We start from the raw sequence: 13,799 nt of genomic DNA, 5'->3' as shown, positions 1-13,799 counted from the left end.
TTGTGATGAATGTAATAGATGATGGACCCAAAGTTTACTCAACACAAGTATTATGTTCCTGGCACAAGTTGACATTACAAAAAGTTTATCCCATACCCCTTAATTTAACCCTCTAGGCCTACCAATTAAAATTTTGGACCAAAATATCCCTATATAAATACCTATATTTTAAAAAAAAACACTTTCTTCCTCATTTCATTTCAGGGAGAGCGAGAGCACGTAAAAGTCAGAAGTCACATACCCAAGTAATTCGTTCCAGTTACAAACCAGAGAACACAGTCTGAAGTCATCTGTTTTTTTTGTTATTCAACATCGGAGAACTCACAAGTAAGTTATCCGATTTTTTTTAGGAAAATATTACACCATAGAGAACTTGGGATATAGTATTCCGATTCAGATATATTCTACACCAGAAAAATATAACTACGGTTATTCGGTTTTGTATTTTTTTCGGAGAGCTTAGTTCATAGTTATCCGGTTCGTTTTTTTAACTTCCAATTTTGTTGTTGTTAATTTTAGTGGCGCACATTAGAGACCGAGACGTGATCATTTATCGACGAATGGGTGAAGGATGGAAACCTCAACAACCGATGAATCGAGAGGAACAACAGATAGGTGCACATGTGCTTCGTCCACTGCATCCAGAGTTCCCTAGAGGTTCGTTCGATACGTCTCTCCTAGTGAGGTATCAGGACCACGTTGCTCACCATTTGTGGTTCAGCGAAGTAAGTTAATCTCTATTATTTTATGTTAAGTCAATTTTAATGTTAATTATTTATATTTATAACATATATTATGAATTATTTTTAGGAGAGAATTCCTAAGAAAGAATTAAAGATTGTTGCACATGGTAGAAAATTGATCGGATGGGTTTCATACAGCTTCCCACCAGTGATAGATAGATGGTTGTCTGATTCTGGTTTATCCTCTCTATAGAGAACCAGATTGTCGAGGATATAGCAGAATTTAGCATCAATATTTATAGAGAGATGGCATCAAGAAACATCGTCCTTTCATATGCCATTTGGCGAGATGACCATTATATTGGACGATGTTTCTTGTCTTCTTCATTTGCCGTGTAAGGGGAGTTATGTAAACCTACATGAGGTTCCATTGATTCTGATGTTATTACTCAAGCTATTGATTTGTTAAATGTTTCGTTGGAGGAGGTAGTTGAAGAGGTTTGTAGTTGTAGGTGTGCTTATTATAGGCGTCAGCGAGCTAAGAGTAGATTTGAATGAGATTTTTACGCGTCAGCGAGCTGAGAGTAGATTTGGCTGTGCGGCTAGAGCCTATATGGTATTGTTGGTAGGCTGCACCATTTTTGCTAACAAGACCTTTACTCTTGTAGAGGAAAAGTATTTATTACTATTAGGTACTTTCATGGATGTGGTAGATATTGTTGGGGCAACTGCACTTGTCACACTCTACAAATATCTAGGAGATGCTTCCTTTTATACTTGCAAGCGGCTTAGGGATATTTCTCTCTACTATAGGTACAAATGTTTTATTTTAATTTTATTTTGACTTATACTAACTTATGTACAATAAATTTAATTGATAATATTCATGTTGTGTAACAGTGTTAGATTCATGAGTATTTATAAATGTTGGCAAGAGAGGATCGTCTAAGATTGCTGGTATCGGTAGTCTACTTCCCAGGGCGATGCAATGGGTGTAAAAGTAGGGTGCATAAAAGGTTGATGAGCTTAGGTCTGTGTTGAATGGATTGACACCTGTTAATGTCATTTGACGCCCTTTTGAGGATCATAGACAAGACCGACCATTTGATGATATATACTTGTACATGAGTGCCTTGAAATGGTATGGCACATCTGTACTCTATTTATTTGAGAAATGTTTTCATCAATTTGGATATAGACAGCATATACCGCCTCCACCTCCTGATTCTGACACACTTTATATGGATGTTGAGTGGATTGCATATCATGCAAGCGTGATGTATGTGATCCTCGTCCGACAGTTTTCACTACCACCCCATATGATGTGGTGTCTGATTACTTGGATTGGTACTATAGGGTGTCACATCCTCGTTTGGTACCACCACCTCAGGGGAAGGTGAGATAGGTCTCGATTTCTGTCTATGACGAAATATCGTCAGATCCGAGGTTATCATTTATTTCACATGAGCTTCATCGTTATTTACATTGTCACAAGGCGGAAGAGGATGATGATGATTTTGTTAAGGTCTTTCAAGAACTATGTGTAGCTCAGGGTGGACTGGTACCTCAGGGTGGACCAGTACCTCATGCTGGTGAGGATGATGATGATGGATGTATTATTTACTATTCTTAGCTATGTAGTATTTTCAGACTTATGTACTATTATGAGACCTATGTATTTTGATAATTCTTTACTATTATAAGACTTATGCAATATAATCCAAAATATAACATGAAGTCAATTGTCAATACAAACCAAAATATAACAATCACATTACAATTATAATCTAACATAATGCGGCACTACATGCGTAAGGTGTTGTTAATGTTTTAACCGTCTAACAAATCCTGTCATCCCAGAAGTTGCATCTGGTGTGCAATACTTCTTTCAATCCAATGTGATCGGTGGAAACGAAAATTCTTTATTCATGTTTATCTGTTTAGAAAATTAATAGGCAAGACATAAATGAAGGATAAGTAATTAACTTAACAAACATGAATATTTAACTATCTGAACCCAATAATCTTGATTTACAAAATCAATGCAATAAATGGACACATTGGGTGAATGTGAAGTCGTCATAAGAAAGAAAGTCAAACTAGGATAACCCAATGAGACAAGAATGATGTTATACCGATTTTCTGACACATAACCCATTTCTGGTAATGTCGTTCACTTCTCTGGTGGCTGAGGATCTAAAGATGATATCACCAAGGATTTTCTCACTTCCGATAAACGACTTCCAAATAACTTCTCATAAAGACTGCTTCTGAAACCTCTAATTTCATTATCCAAGTCACAACGAATCATTGGTCATCCATCCTCATCATATTCATGCAATAATGCAATATTATCTGATTTGCATAGTAAGGGTACTCCACAATTTACTACGAATGATTAGAATAAATAGTAAAAAGTAAAAGATTAAAGTAAAATTAACAAGAATAAACTTAGAATCATTGGCCATCCATTCTCACCATATCCATGCAATAATGCAATATTATCTAGTTCGCATAATAGGGGTACTCTACAATTTACTCCGGATGATTACAATAAATAGTAAAAAATAAAAGATTAAAATGAAATTAATAAGAGTAAATATTTACAAAATTGTTGGAGTAAGGGATAAATGTGAGAGTATTGAGTAAATTTTTCTAGCATATTTACCAATAAGTTTAAAAGACTGTGTGAGATTGACTATTGTGAACATAGGGATCCACGCGGATGTTTGAGTTTCTAGATTTTTTTCAATTTCTAGATTGACGCTCATAAACTTGAATGATTTTAAAAAACAATATTTAATTTAAGAATTTTGTTTTAGATTGATGAAGAATTCTATACAAATTTATTTTAATTTTTGTTTTTACTAAAAATTAATTAAAATTAAAACTTATTGATTTATACTTGTCTCATCATCATCAAAATGACTTTTTTAAGAGATGAAATAGAAAAAGACTTCAATGCAAACATTTAATCAAAATACTTATTAAGATTAATTATTTTAGCCAACCAAGATATATTTAGCCAATCATTTTTTTAAGTAAAACTGATTTTTCATTAAGTTAATTTCAAAAATATTGATTTGAGTTTCGTACTATTCCAAAAGTGGGTTAAAAAAATACTAGTATATTTTATTTGAACCGGTGAATTACTGAAGAAAAAAATAAGTGTGGCTTCCATCAAAATCAATATTACTAATCCTAAAATCAGACTTTAGCAATGAAATATCATCAAATTAAATAAGCACTCAAACAAATGAAATATCATCAAATAAAATAAGCACTCAAACAAATGAAATATCATCAAATAAAATAAGCACTCAAACGGCCGTTGAAGGACTTCTGGAATGTCAAATAAACATGAACTTCCTTCTAACCCCCCTTCTACTCTCTGATGGGGTAAAAGACCATGAGAGTTGACTACACAGGGAGTATCATAGATTTGCAGGCATAAAATATCTAAAGGGCATAAAATATTGCTCTAACACAAATAAGTTAAATTTTGGTAAATATATCCCAATAGGCATCTGCAAATACATATAATATATCATCTCAAAGACCATACATAATTTAATTTAAACCGAAATTTAACATTTTACCCAGCTTAATAAAGATAAGTTTTTACTGGCATATTATCTACATAATAGTCTGCCATGAGTAAACTATCTCAGCTACAGTCTCTGATCGCAACAATAACAATGGACCTTCTTGATTCAATGTTTCACTCCCATCCCCTTGCCGTTCCCTGCAATCTGCAAGACAAGAAATGCAGGCAATTTCAGACATAAAAGTAACTACTATGATAATTAACAGTTCGGGTAAAGGTGTAACAGTCATTCTCACTAATAAAACAGCAGAGTAAAAAAGGTTATTTGTAAGTTTTCAAGACATGCATCATCAGGTTTTACAACGGTGCTGAAATAAGCATACTTTTTAATGTGAATTTTAATTCAAAAGCCTGTAAAAAGAAAGAGCCTAAAGTTCACCTTAACATCCGTGGCGCAGCATCTAGTGATCTGGAGATGGTGGTCGCTGGTCTGGAGGCTGTGGCCACATTTGTGGTGCCATGTAGGGATGAGGCTGCTGAGCATACATATTTGGGTCCATCACAGGCTTCCCCATTATGACACCAGCAGCTCCGACTTGGGGGGCATGTTGAGGTGGCATGTAGCAGTAGTTAAGAGCATCAGCAGGTCCACCAACAGGCATTGTTCCTCTTGGGATTGATGCCAGCACTTCATCTTTCAGGTCCTCGCGAGGCACAATGTCAACCAGGAAATCAAAGATATCCGTCCTTGTGATTGCAGCTGCAATATCATTCTTCTGAAGCGTCCTTCTTTTGTTCTCTTCAGTGTGGTTCCATGAACGCAGGGTTAACTCCAATATGAACATTTCACAGGCCCTTGCAAATATGACCGGTGCCTCAGCTGATATCATTCTAACATCCTCATCAGCCTTCATAATCTTCTTGATCCTTGCCAGGGGAAGGCTGTGGTTCTTGAAATCAGTAACCTTTTCAATTTCTTGGTACTGGTTTGCCCAAAAAGCTTGGAGCTGTTGCTGAAGTTGCTGCTGTTGCTGCTGATGAATATGCTGATAAGCAAGTTGATGCTGACCCATTTGAGCTCCAGCAGGTTGACCAGTTGATTGCATGCCCCCTGTAACAACTGATCCAGGTGCCCCGGTCATTTGATTTGGCTGATATGGATTAGATCCATACGGCATTTGACCTCCACTACCGACAACCCCCATCGGCGGATTCTGGTTATGCCCTTGATGATCCATTCTGTTTTGACATAAAATCAGACATGATTGGCAACATTATACAGGCGACAAAAGAAACAAATCATGCAATCATTGAGGCAAATCCGTTGAAATATTAGCAATTATACCACGGATATAGCATAATCATTTAATGAATAGGAAAAATGGCCTGCCATTGCAGTGTTCTCAACCGTGTCTGATCGAAAACAAAGCAAACTCGGAAAAACAAAAACAGGAGACCGTTTTCTTGAGAGAAACATGTGATCGGCAACATTTTGCAGTGTTCTCAACCGTGTGTCGTGATCGAAAACAACGCAAGCTCGGAAAAAAGAAAATAGGATACCCTTTTCTAGAGAGAAACATGTGATCGGCAACATTTCAGAAGCAACAAAAGTAACAAATCATGCAATCATTGAAACAAACTTGTTGATATATCAGAAAGTAAACCACAAGTACAACATTCAGCATAACCATTTAATTCATCAGAAAAACAGATCTCAAACGCATGTCATGATTGAAAACAACACAAGCACAAGAAAGAAACCGGCACATATTTTTCTTGACATGCATAAATCATAAAAGCACACATTTTGATCTGCCCACTCCCATGCACAACTGTATCTCAAACACAAAAACTGTTTTACCAAGATGACACCAAACAACCCCTATAGGAAAGCAACTCAGGCAACAAAATCAAAGTTTCACAAAATAAACATCAGATTCAATCATCGGATCTTCCCTAAGAATACCAAAATAAGCTTCCCATTTACAAAAATCACAGGATTATCATTTAATTCAACTAAAAAAACTGTTTCACATAAGGCATGCACACAATAACAAGCAAACCAGTTCATAAATAAAATTGATAAAAATAATCAATTAATAGAAAAAAGCATAAAAAAACTAGAAACTTTTATTTTCCATATTCACACACAACTAAGATCAAAGAAATTTCGTCTCTTTCATCACATATCAGTTTCACACAGATATTAAAAAAAAAAAAACACCACCATAAAAATCAACCAAAAAGAACACAAAAAAATCAACAACAAATGAAATTAAGAGTTTCCCGTAACAATTATCCCCAAAAAACGAAGAAAAAAAAACAAAATCACGAAAACCACGGTACAGCATAATAACTAAGCAAAGCAAATGCAGATGCATTACACACAAAAAACATACATGAAGTGGTGGAGCAAGAGTTGTTACCGAAACCGATGCTTGGTTCCGCAAACAGTAAGAACCTGAAAAGGATCAAACGAGAGAAAAAATGAGAAATCACGTTTGATTGAAAGATCTACAGCATGCGAATTGAGCAGAGAACGAGTTGTTTTGATAATGCTTTTGAACTGAGAAAGATCCCAAAGAAGAAAAGTTAGGGTTTCAGAGAAAAAAGCGTGAATGAAAAAGATGCAGAGAAAGTTGTTGCGAGAATTGATGAAGTTTTTTTTTTTTTAACTTTGAAAATGAAATGAAAATGAAACGAACCTCTCAAAGACAATAAAGCTGTGTGTGTCTGAATAGAACAACTTGCTTGTTCAGAAGCTATTTATATTAGAATTTCTTACTTTTTTATCTTTTTATTTTTTTATTTATTGACGAATTTACCCTTCTTCTTCTTCTACCCAGTTCCCACAGTATTTATTTATTATCATCTTGTCATATTTAATGTTTATCTCTTTAATTATTATTCAAATAATGTAAATGTGTTTCTTTTATAGAAGAAGTATAATAGTTTAATTATAAATCTATAAACATTAAATGGAAAAGTAAAACTACATTTAAAACATAGAGCTTGTGCTTGCATCAAGTTACACTTTTTTAATTAATACTATTTATTAAAACATTTTCTTATGATTTTATCGAATTCAATATTCAGGCGGTTATACGAGTAAATTTATTTGACATGATATACAATGTATTTAAATATATATTTAAATTTTAAACTAATTATTAATTTTAAAATAAGTTGTATTTAATTATTTATTTTCTAAATTTCAATTAAATATGATATAAAATATGTATCGTGCAGAATGACCTGTAAAATAAAATATTTATTTGATATAATATATAATGTATTTATTTATAGATATAAATTTGAAATGAGTTACTTAATTGTAAAATAAAAAAATAATTATATAAATTCAATTACATTAAATAAGCATGCAAAAAGAAGAAAAAGAAATGACTCGTGAGAAGAAGAAATTTAAAAAAAAATCGATATTTTGAAATAAAAATTTTATTTTTTAAATTAAGACAAGTTGTTAATTAAAATAAAATAAATATTGTGTTGATATAGATCCATAAAATAAAAAAAAAATATTTGATATGATATAAAATGTATTTAAATACACATGCAAAAATTAAAATGATTTATTTAATTCTAAAATAAACAATAATCATATAAATTTAATTGTATTAAATAATCTTGCAAAGAAAAAAAATAGAATCGTTAGGTGGAAAAAGAAAAAATATTTTAAAAATAAAGATTTTGTTTCTCAAATTAAGATCATGGTTGATTAAAATAAAATCGATATTGTGTTGATAGTTATCTGCAAGATAAAATAAATTATTAATTTTATAAAAAATTAAAAAATAGATTATTAGTATTTTTAGTAATAATAAATAAAAGTTAGAAAGTGTGGAAAAAAGAAATGTAAGTGAGATTTGAAATTTTAATCACGAGAGAATGTGTTGATGTAATATTTAATTATGATTTAATTGATGAAAGTTGAAAAATAGATCACATGTCATTAGGTAAACATTACGTGATTACTTAGATGTCTTTTTTGTAGTGTAAATAGTTTTTAGTAAAAAAAATAATTTAGAAAGTTCATGCAATTGATTTTTAATGGATTGACGTGTTTTTGTTTTTCATCCATATATTTCTTTTTTTGAATAAAGTTCTTAAATAATGAATTTCACTTAAATTTAGTCCTTAAAGTTTTGCAGTTTTTTTTGCAGATTTTTCTTCGAATATTCCTGCGGATTTTAATTTTATGGACTCAAATAAAAAGGATTTTAACATTCATGGATCATTTAGTAAAATATATATAGATAAAAATAAAAATACGCTAACTTACAGAGATAAAAAAACTATTTAAGTTAATAAATAATAATAATATGTCATTGAGAGCTTACTTCTTTTGTATAATTTTTATTTAATTAGTATATACAAGATTTTTGTAAATATATCTATTTTTTATAATTTAATAAAATATATGTAATCAAATCAAATAATAAACTAAATGTTTTTCAATATTTTTTAAATAATATATCTATTAAATATGATAGATATGTTGAAATTTATAAATTAATTTAAATTTAAATTTAATAAGGATAAATTAAAAAAAATGAATCTAAATAAAGCATAATATTTTAAATAAATAAAACAAAATATGTTAATAAAAAATACCACAACAACAATCAAGTCTTATCTCACTAAGTGGAGATCAATTTCCACCCTAATGTTCTATCTCTGGCCATAATTTTATCTAAATCGTTAATTTCACGATCTTTCTTACTAATTTCTTTTATAATTTTTTTAGATTTTCCTCTACATCTAGCAATTTGATTAATCTCCATTTGATATACTCACTTTACCAAAAAAATTGCAGGTCTTCTCTATACATGTCAAAACCACTGAAGTATATTTTTCACAATCTTTTCTTTTATAGGTGTTACCCCAATATTCTCTCTAATGTTGTCATTTTTAATCTTAACGTGTCTAGTCTTACCACACATCCAATGCAACATCGTCATCTGCTACACTTACTTTATTCTCGTATTAATTCTTAAGCGTCCAATATTCTGTCTTATACAATATCGCAGGCCTTACAATAATCCGATAAAAAATTCTCTTCAACTTGATTGGTACCTTCTATCACATAAAATCCTCGAAGCCCCCCCTCCATTTCAACCACCCAACTTGAATTCGATGGTTTATATCTCTTTCTATTTCTCCATCATTTTGTATTACGGATCCAAGATATTTAAACTGTTGACCTATGAGATGATATGGTCTCCAACTTTAACCTATATGTTAGAAACACTTCTCCTTTTCCTGAACTTACATTTCATATATCCCGTCTTAATTTTCCTTAGGTGAAAGCCATGCGTTTTTGAAGCTCGTCTCCAACCTCTCATTTAAATCCTCATTCGACTCTACAAGTAGAACTATATCATCTGCAAAAAAACATGCATCTCAGTGTTAGATCTTGCATGTCCTCCGTAAATACATCCAAAATTAAAGTAAAAAGGTAGGGGTTTAGGGTTAAACCTTTGTGTAAACCTATTGTAATGGGGAGATTATTCATCTCTCAACCATGTGTTCATACACTAGCCGATACATGTTCATACATATCTTGAATAACTCGAATATATGCAATCCTAACCCCTTTTTTATTTAGGGCTTTCCACAAAATCTCTTTAGGCACTCTAACATACGCCTTGTCCAAGTCAATAAAAATTAAGTCCAAGTCTTGTTGGGCCATCTGATACTACTTCATCACCTGTCTTAATAGATAGATCGCTTTAATGGTCGACCTCTCGTACATAAAATCAAATTGATTCTTAGTGACTTGAGTCTCTTTTCATAATCTTCATTCAATCACTTTTTTCCATAACTTCATGGTATGACTCGTAAGTTTAATCCCTCAATAATTTGCATAATTTTGTATATCCCCATTATTCTTATAGATTGAGACTAAAGTGTTTCTTCTATATTCATTCAACATTTGCTTTGATCTCATAATCCCATTAAAGAGTTTAATGAGCCATTAAATACCTTTATCTCCAAGAATTTCCCACACTTCAATGGAAATGTGATAACACAGAAAAATATCGTGTTTCCGACTCGACTCACGTACAAATTTGAGTTTTTTTCCCTTCCTTTTTATAGTTTTATGCTTGTACTTTATCTTTATTTCAGGTATTTAGATTATGGGAGTGATCGAGCGAAGAAATGATGCGAAACCGCAAAAACTGGAGTAAATATGCACTTCTGCATTGAGATGATGCCCTCCCTGAAGGGATGACGCCCACCATGATGTGATAGGGGCCAAGGCTCAGCACAAGAAGACAAAATATGAATAATCTGAGTGTCAGCTGGATGATGGGTAGGTTGTCACCCAGATGGCACCTGTCATCACATACCCTTAGAGATTTGCAAAGGCTAAGAATGAGGGTCAATTCAAAAAGTTTGTGGAGCTCTTGAAGCAGTTCCACATTATTGTTCCCTTTACAGAGGCCATTACGCAAATGCCTTCCTGGGCTAAGTTCCTCAAGGAGATCCTATCTAATAAGATGAAGCTTAACGATGACATCACTATGGCGTTCAATGAAGATTGTAGTGCCATAATACAAAACAATATGCCACCAAAGCTGAAATATCCAGGGAGTTTTTCTATTCCCTGTGTAATTGGAAAATATGTCATTGACAAAGCTCTTTATGATTTAGGAGATAACGTGAGTTTGATGCCTCTCTTAATCTATGAGAGGCTGAATTTAGGAGATTTAAAGCCCACTAAGATGTCCCTCTAGGTGGATGATCATTCATTCAAGTATCTTGTAGGTATTCTAGAAGATATTCTAGTTAGGATAGGCCAGTTGTACATCCCTACTGACTTTATAGTGATGTATATAAAGGAAGACTCCCACATTTCGAGCTTATTAGGAAGACCCTTTTTAGCCACCGTTGGTGCGATTATTGACGTAACACAAGGGAACTTACTTTTGAGGTTGGTGAGAAGAAAATTGAGTTCATTATTTCCCATTTTTTGAATGCTCCAACCATAGATGATTCATGTTATTTTGTTAACATCATCTATGAATGTTTAAAAGAATTGTCGCTAGAGGCACCTCCCATTGAAAAGTTGGTTGCACCTTCTACATCGAATATAGAGGAAGTTGAGGCTAAGGTGTTTTTAGGTGAAGGTTTAGATTAGTGCCTCACCTTGACCCCTAACTCGATGCTCGACACAGAGAACCCAAAAGTATAGCTTAAGAAGTTACCCAAGACCCTTAGATATGAGTTTTAGATTCTGTGTTAAATCTCTCTGTTATAGTCAATACTAGCCTGGGAAGAGATGAAACAGATAAGTTACTTGCTGTTTTGAAAAGATATATCGTTGTCTTATGATACATCTTGAGTGACCTTAAGGGTATCCATCCATCTGTGTGCATGCACCAAATCATGCTAGAAGAGGATTCTAAAACCTCTCGAGAGCACCAAAGACGATTGAACCCAAACATGAGGGAGGTAGTTAAGAAGGAAGTTATAAAACTTCTGGATGTCAAGATTATATAACCATCTCATATAGTAAGTGGGTAAGTCCAGTACATGTGGTACCGAAGAAAGGTGGCATGATTATTGTTAAGAATGGTATAGATGATTCATTATCCACACACACGATGATTGGATGAAGGATGTGCATAGATTACAAGAAATTGAATAAGGCCAAAAGGAAGGATCACTTCCCCCCCCCCCCCCCTTATTGACCAGATGTTTGAGTGCCTTTCTAGGCACTCACATTTCTGCTACTTGGGTGGATATTCAGGATTTTTCTAGATTCTTATACACCCAATACCTTTACATGCCCTTATGGAACTTTCACTTACCGGCGGATGCCACTTGGGCTTTGTAATGCTCCTACCACTTTTTAAAGATGCATGATGGTTATCTTTGCTGATTTTATTGAGGATATTATGGAAGTCTTTATGAACGATTTCTCCGTGTGCGGATCTAGTTTCGATGATTATTTAGTGAATCTATAGAAGGGTTTAGAAAGATGTGTTAAGGTTAATCTTGTGCGGAATTGGGAGAAGTTCCACTTTATGGTTAAGAGTGACATTATTCTCGGACACTCAGTGTCCGCTAGAGGTACTCAGGTTGATATAGAAAAAATTGAGGTTATAGAAATTTTGCAACCTCCAAAAACTGTGTGAGAAGTCAGAAGCTTCCTTGGACATGTTGGTTTCTACTGGAGATTTCATCCAATTTGTTAAACCTAATTTTATCTATAAATAACACTTATGCTCTACACTTTTTCTCATCCACAATTTACAAATCATATCCTAAAAAGTTGTTGTTCTTCACACTAAAGAACAACAACACCGAAACTCTAAAGATCCATCATCATCATCATCGATCTTTTCTAAAAGGGTGCGGGCAAAGAAGAAAAATTGGGAGAAGGTTGGGATCAAAGACATAAAGAGCAAGATGGAATAAAACATGAATATTATACTTTCATCACGAACAATCTTCTTCCCATAGGTTGGCCTCTCTTAATACCTCATTTATAGAATTGTTTGAATTGTTTATGTTTGGTGGATGTTTTATTTCGATTTGATATCTCATGTTTTATTATGGTTTAAATTCGTTAGTTAACTCTAATCAATTTTTTTAAAACTAATATCATAAGAAATTTTTTCTGTAAAAAGTAAATAAATTCTTTTGAATCAATTTTTTAACCAATTTTTTACTAATATCATAAAATACTTTTAAAAGAAAAATCAATTTTTGTAAATATTTTTTTAATAACCCTTTTTAATAAATACCATGAATTGAAATAATTTTTTAACATGAATCAAAGTTTATTAACAAAATTATAATATATTCAAATCTAAAAAACTAATACCTCATTTAAGTTTCAAACCCAAACCTCATAATTTCTTTCAAGTTAAACCCAAACCATATTTCAAATAATCTAAAACACAATTTCAAACCTTTAAACAAATATCACAAATATTCTTAACAAATATCATAAAATCTATATCATAAATCTTTTTTTTAACTAACAACGTCCTGTTATAAAACCACGAAATTTCTCAATAAAACACATACGCCAAGTTATACTAAATTGAACAAAACTAAAAAATCAAATTTTAATTATTTATAATTTATATTAAGTAAAAGAAAGGAAGCTTTTTATTTTCTAACTAATAATAAGATAAAATAAATATTTTATTCCCACATAATAATTATAATCAACATGGATTAGAGTTAATTCTATAATTAAGCATATTGAAATTAGGAATTAATTTTTAAATGCGTTAATACAAACAATATAAAAAAATAAGGTTAATTATGGGATATTAACTAATTTGGAAAATTAGTTAATCTATGGGATAACTATAGGATAATTTTATGGATAATATGAGATAAATTTTTAGGGTTTTAGGGATAAAAATTCAGGGATAAGGGATATATCATTAACTTTTTAATATTTTTGTTAATTGAATATATAATATCATTATTAATTTTAAAAAACAAAATAAATTATAACATGAGGGATATAGTTAGGGATAATTAATGGGGTAATCATTGGATAACTTAAGGATAACATGAGATAA

At 32.1% G+C, this 13,799-nt stretch overlaps 1 protein-coding gene across 2 annotated transcripts; it reads right to left on the bottom strand.

Moving 5' to 3' along the window:
• Nucleotides 1–4,174: 4,174 nt before the first annotated feature.
• On the bottom strand, nucleotides 4,175–7,045 carry LOC127132342 (nuclear transcription factor Y subunit C-3). Of its 2 annotated transcripts, none has more exons than XM_051061284.1 (4): nucleotides 6,936–7,045; nucleotides 6,657–6,691; nucleotides 4,670–5,469; nucleotides 4,175–4,435 (listed from the first exon to the last, which is right to left on the bottom strand). In XM_051061284.1, the coding sequence occupies exon 3, from the start codon at nucleotides 5,466–5,468 to the stop codon at nucleotides 4,692–4,694; it is 777 nt and encodes a 258-aa protein (XP_050917241.1). In that variant the 5' UTR covers nucleotide 5,469; nucleotides 6,657–6,691; nucleotides 6,936–7,045; the 3' UTR covers nucleotides 4,175–4,435; nucleotides 4,670–4,691. The 2 variants fall into 2 exon arrangements, with proteins under 2 accessions (XP_050917241.1, XP_050917240.1); XM_051061283.1 differs by having other exon boundaries at nucleotides 6,630–6,691; nucleotides 6,936–7,018.
• Between the last annotated feature and the right edge of the window lie 6,754 nt (nucleotides 7,046–13,799).

This window comes from Lathyrus oleraceus, chromosome 3, assembly GCF_024323335.1.
Source record: "Lathyrus oleraceus cultivar Zhongwan6 chromosome 3, CAAS_Psat_ZW6_1.0, whole genome shotgun sequence".
NCBI classification, from domain to species: domain Eukaryota; kingdom Viridiplantae; phylum Streptophyta; class Magnoliopsida; order Fabales; family Fabaceae; genus Lathyrus; species Lathyrus oleraceus.
The sequence above is the reverse complement of the archived record's forward strand: the minus strand, read 5'-3'. Positions and strand labels throughout refer to the sequence as shown.

Coding starts and splice junctions, on each gene's coding strand:
- LOC127132342 (XM_051061284.1), bottom strand. CDS start 5,468: ATGGATCATCAAGGGCATAACCAGAATCCGCCGATGGGGGTTGTCGGT.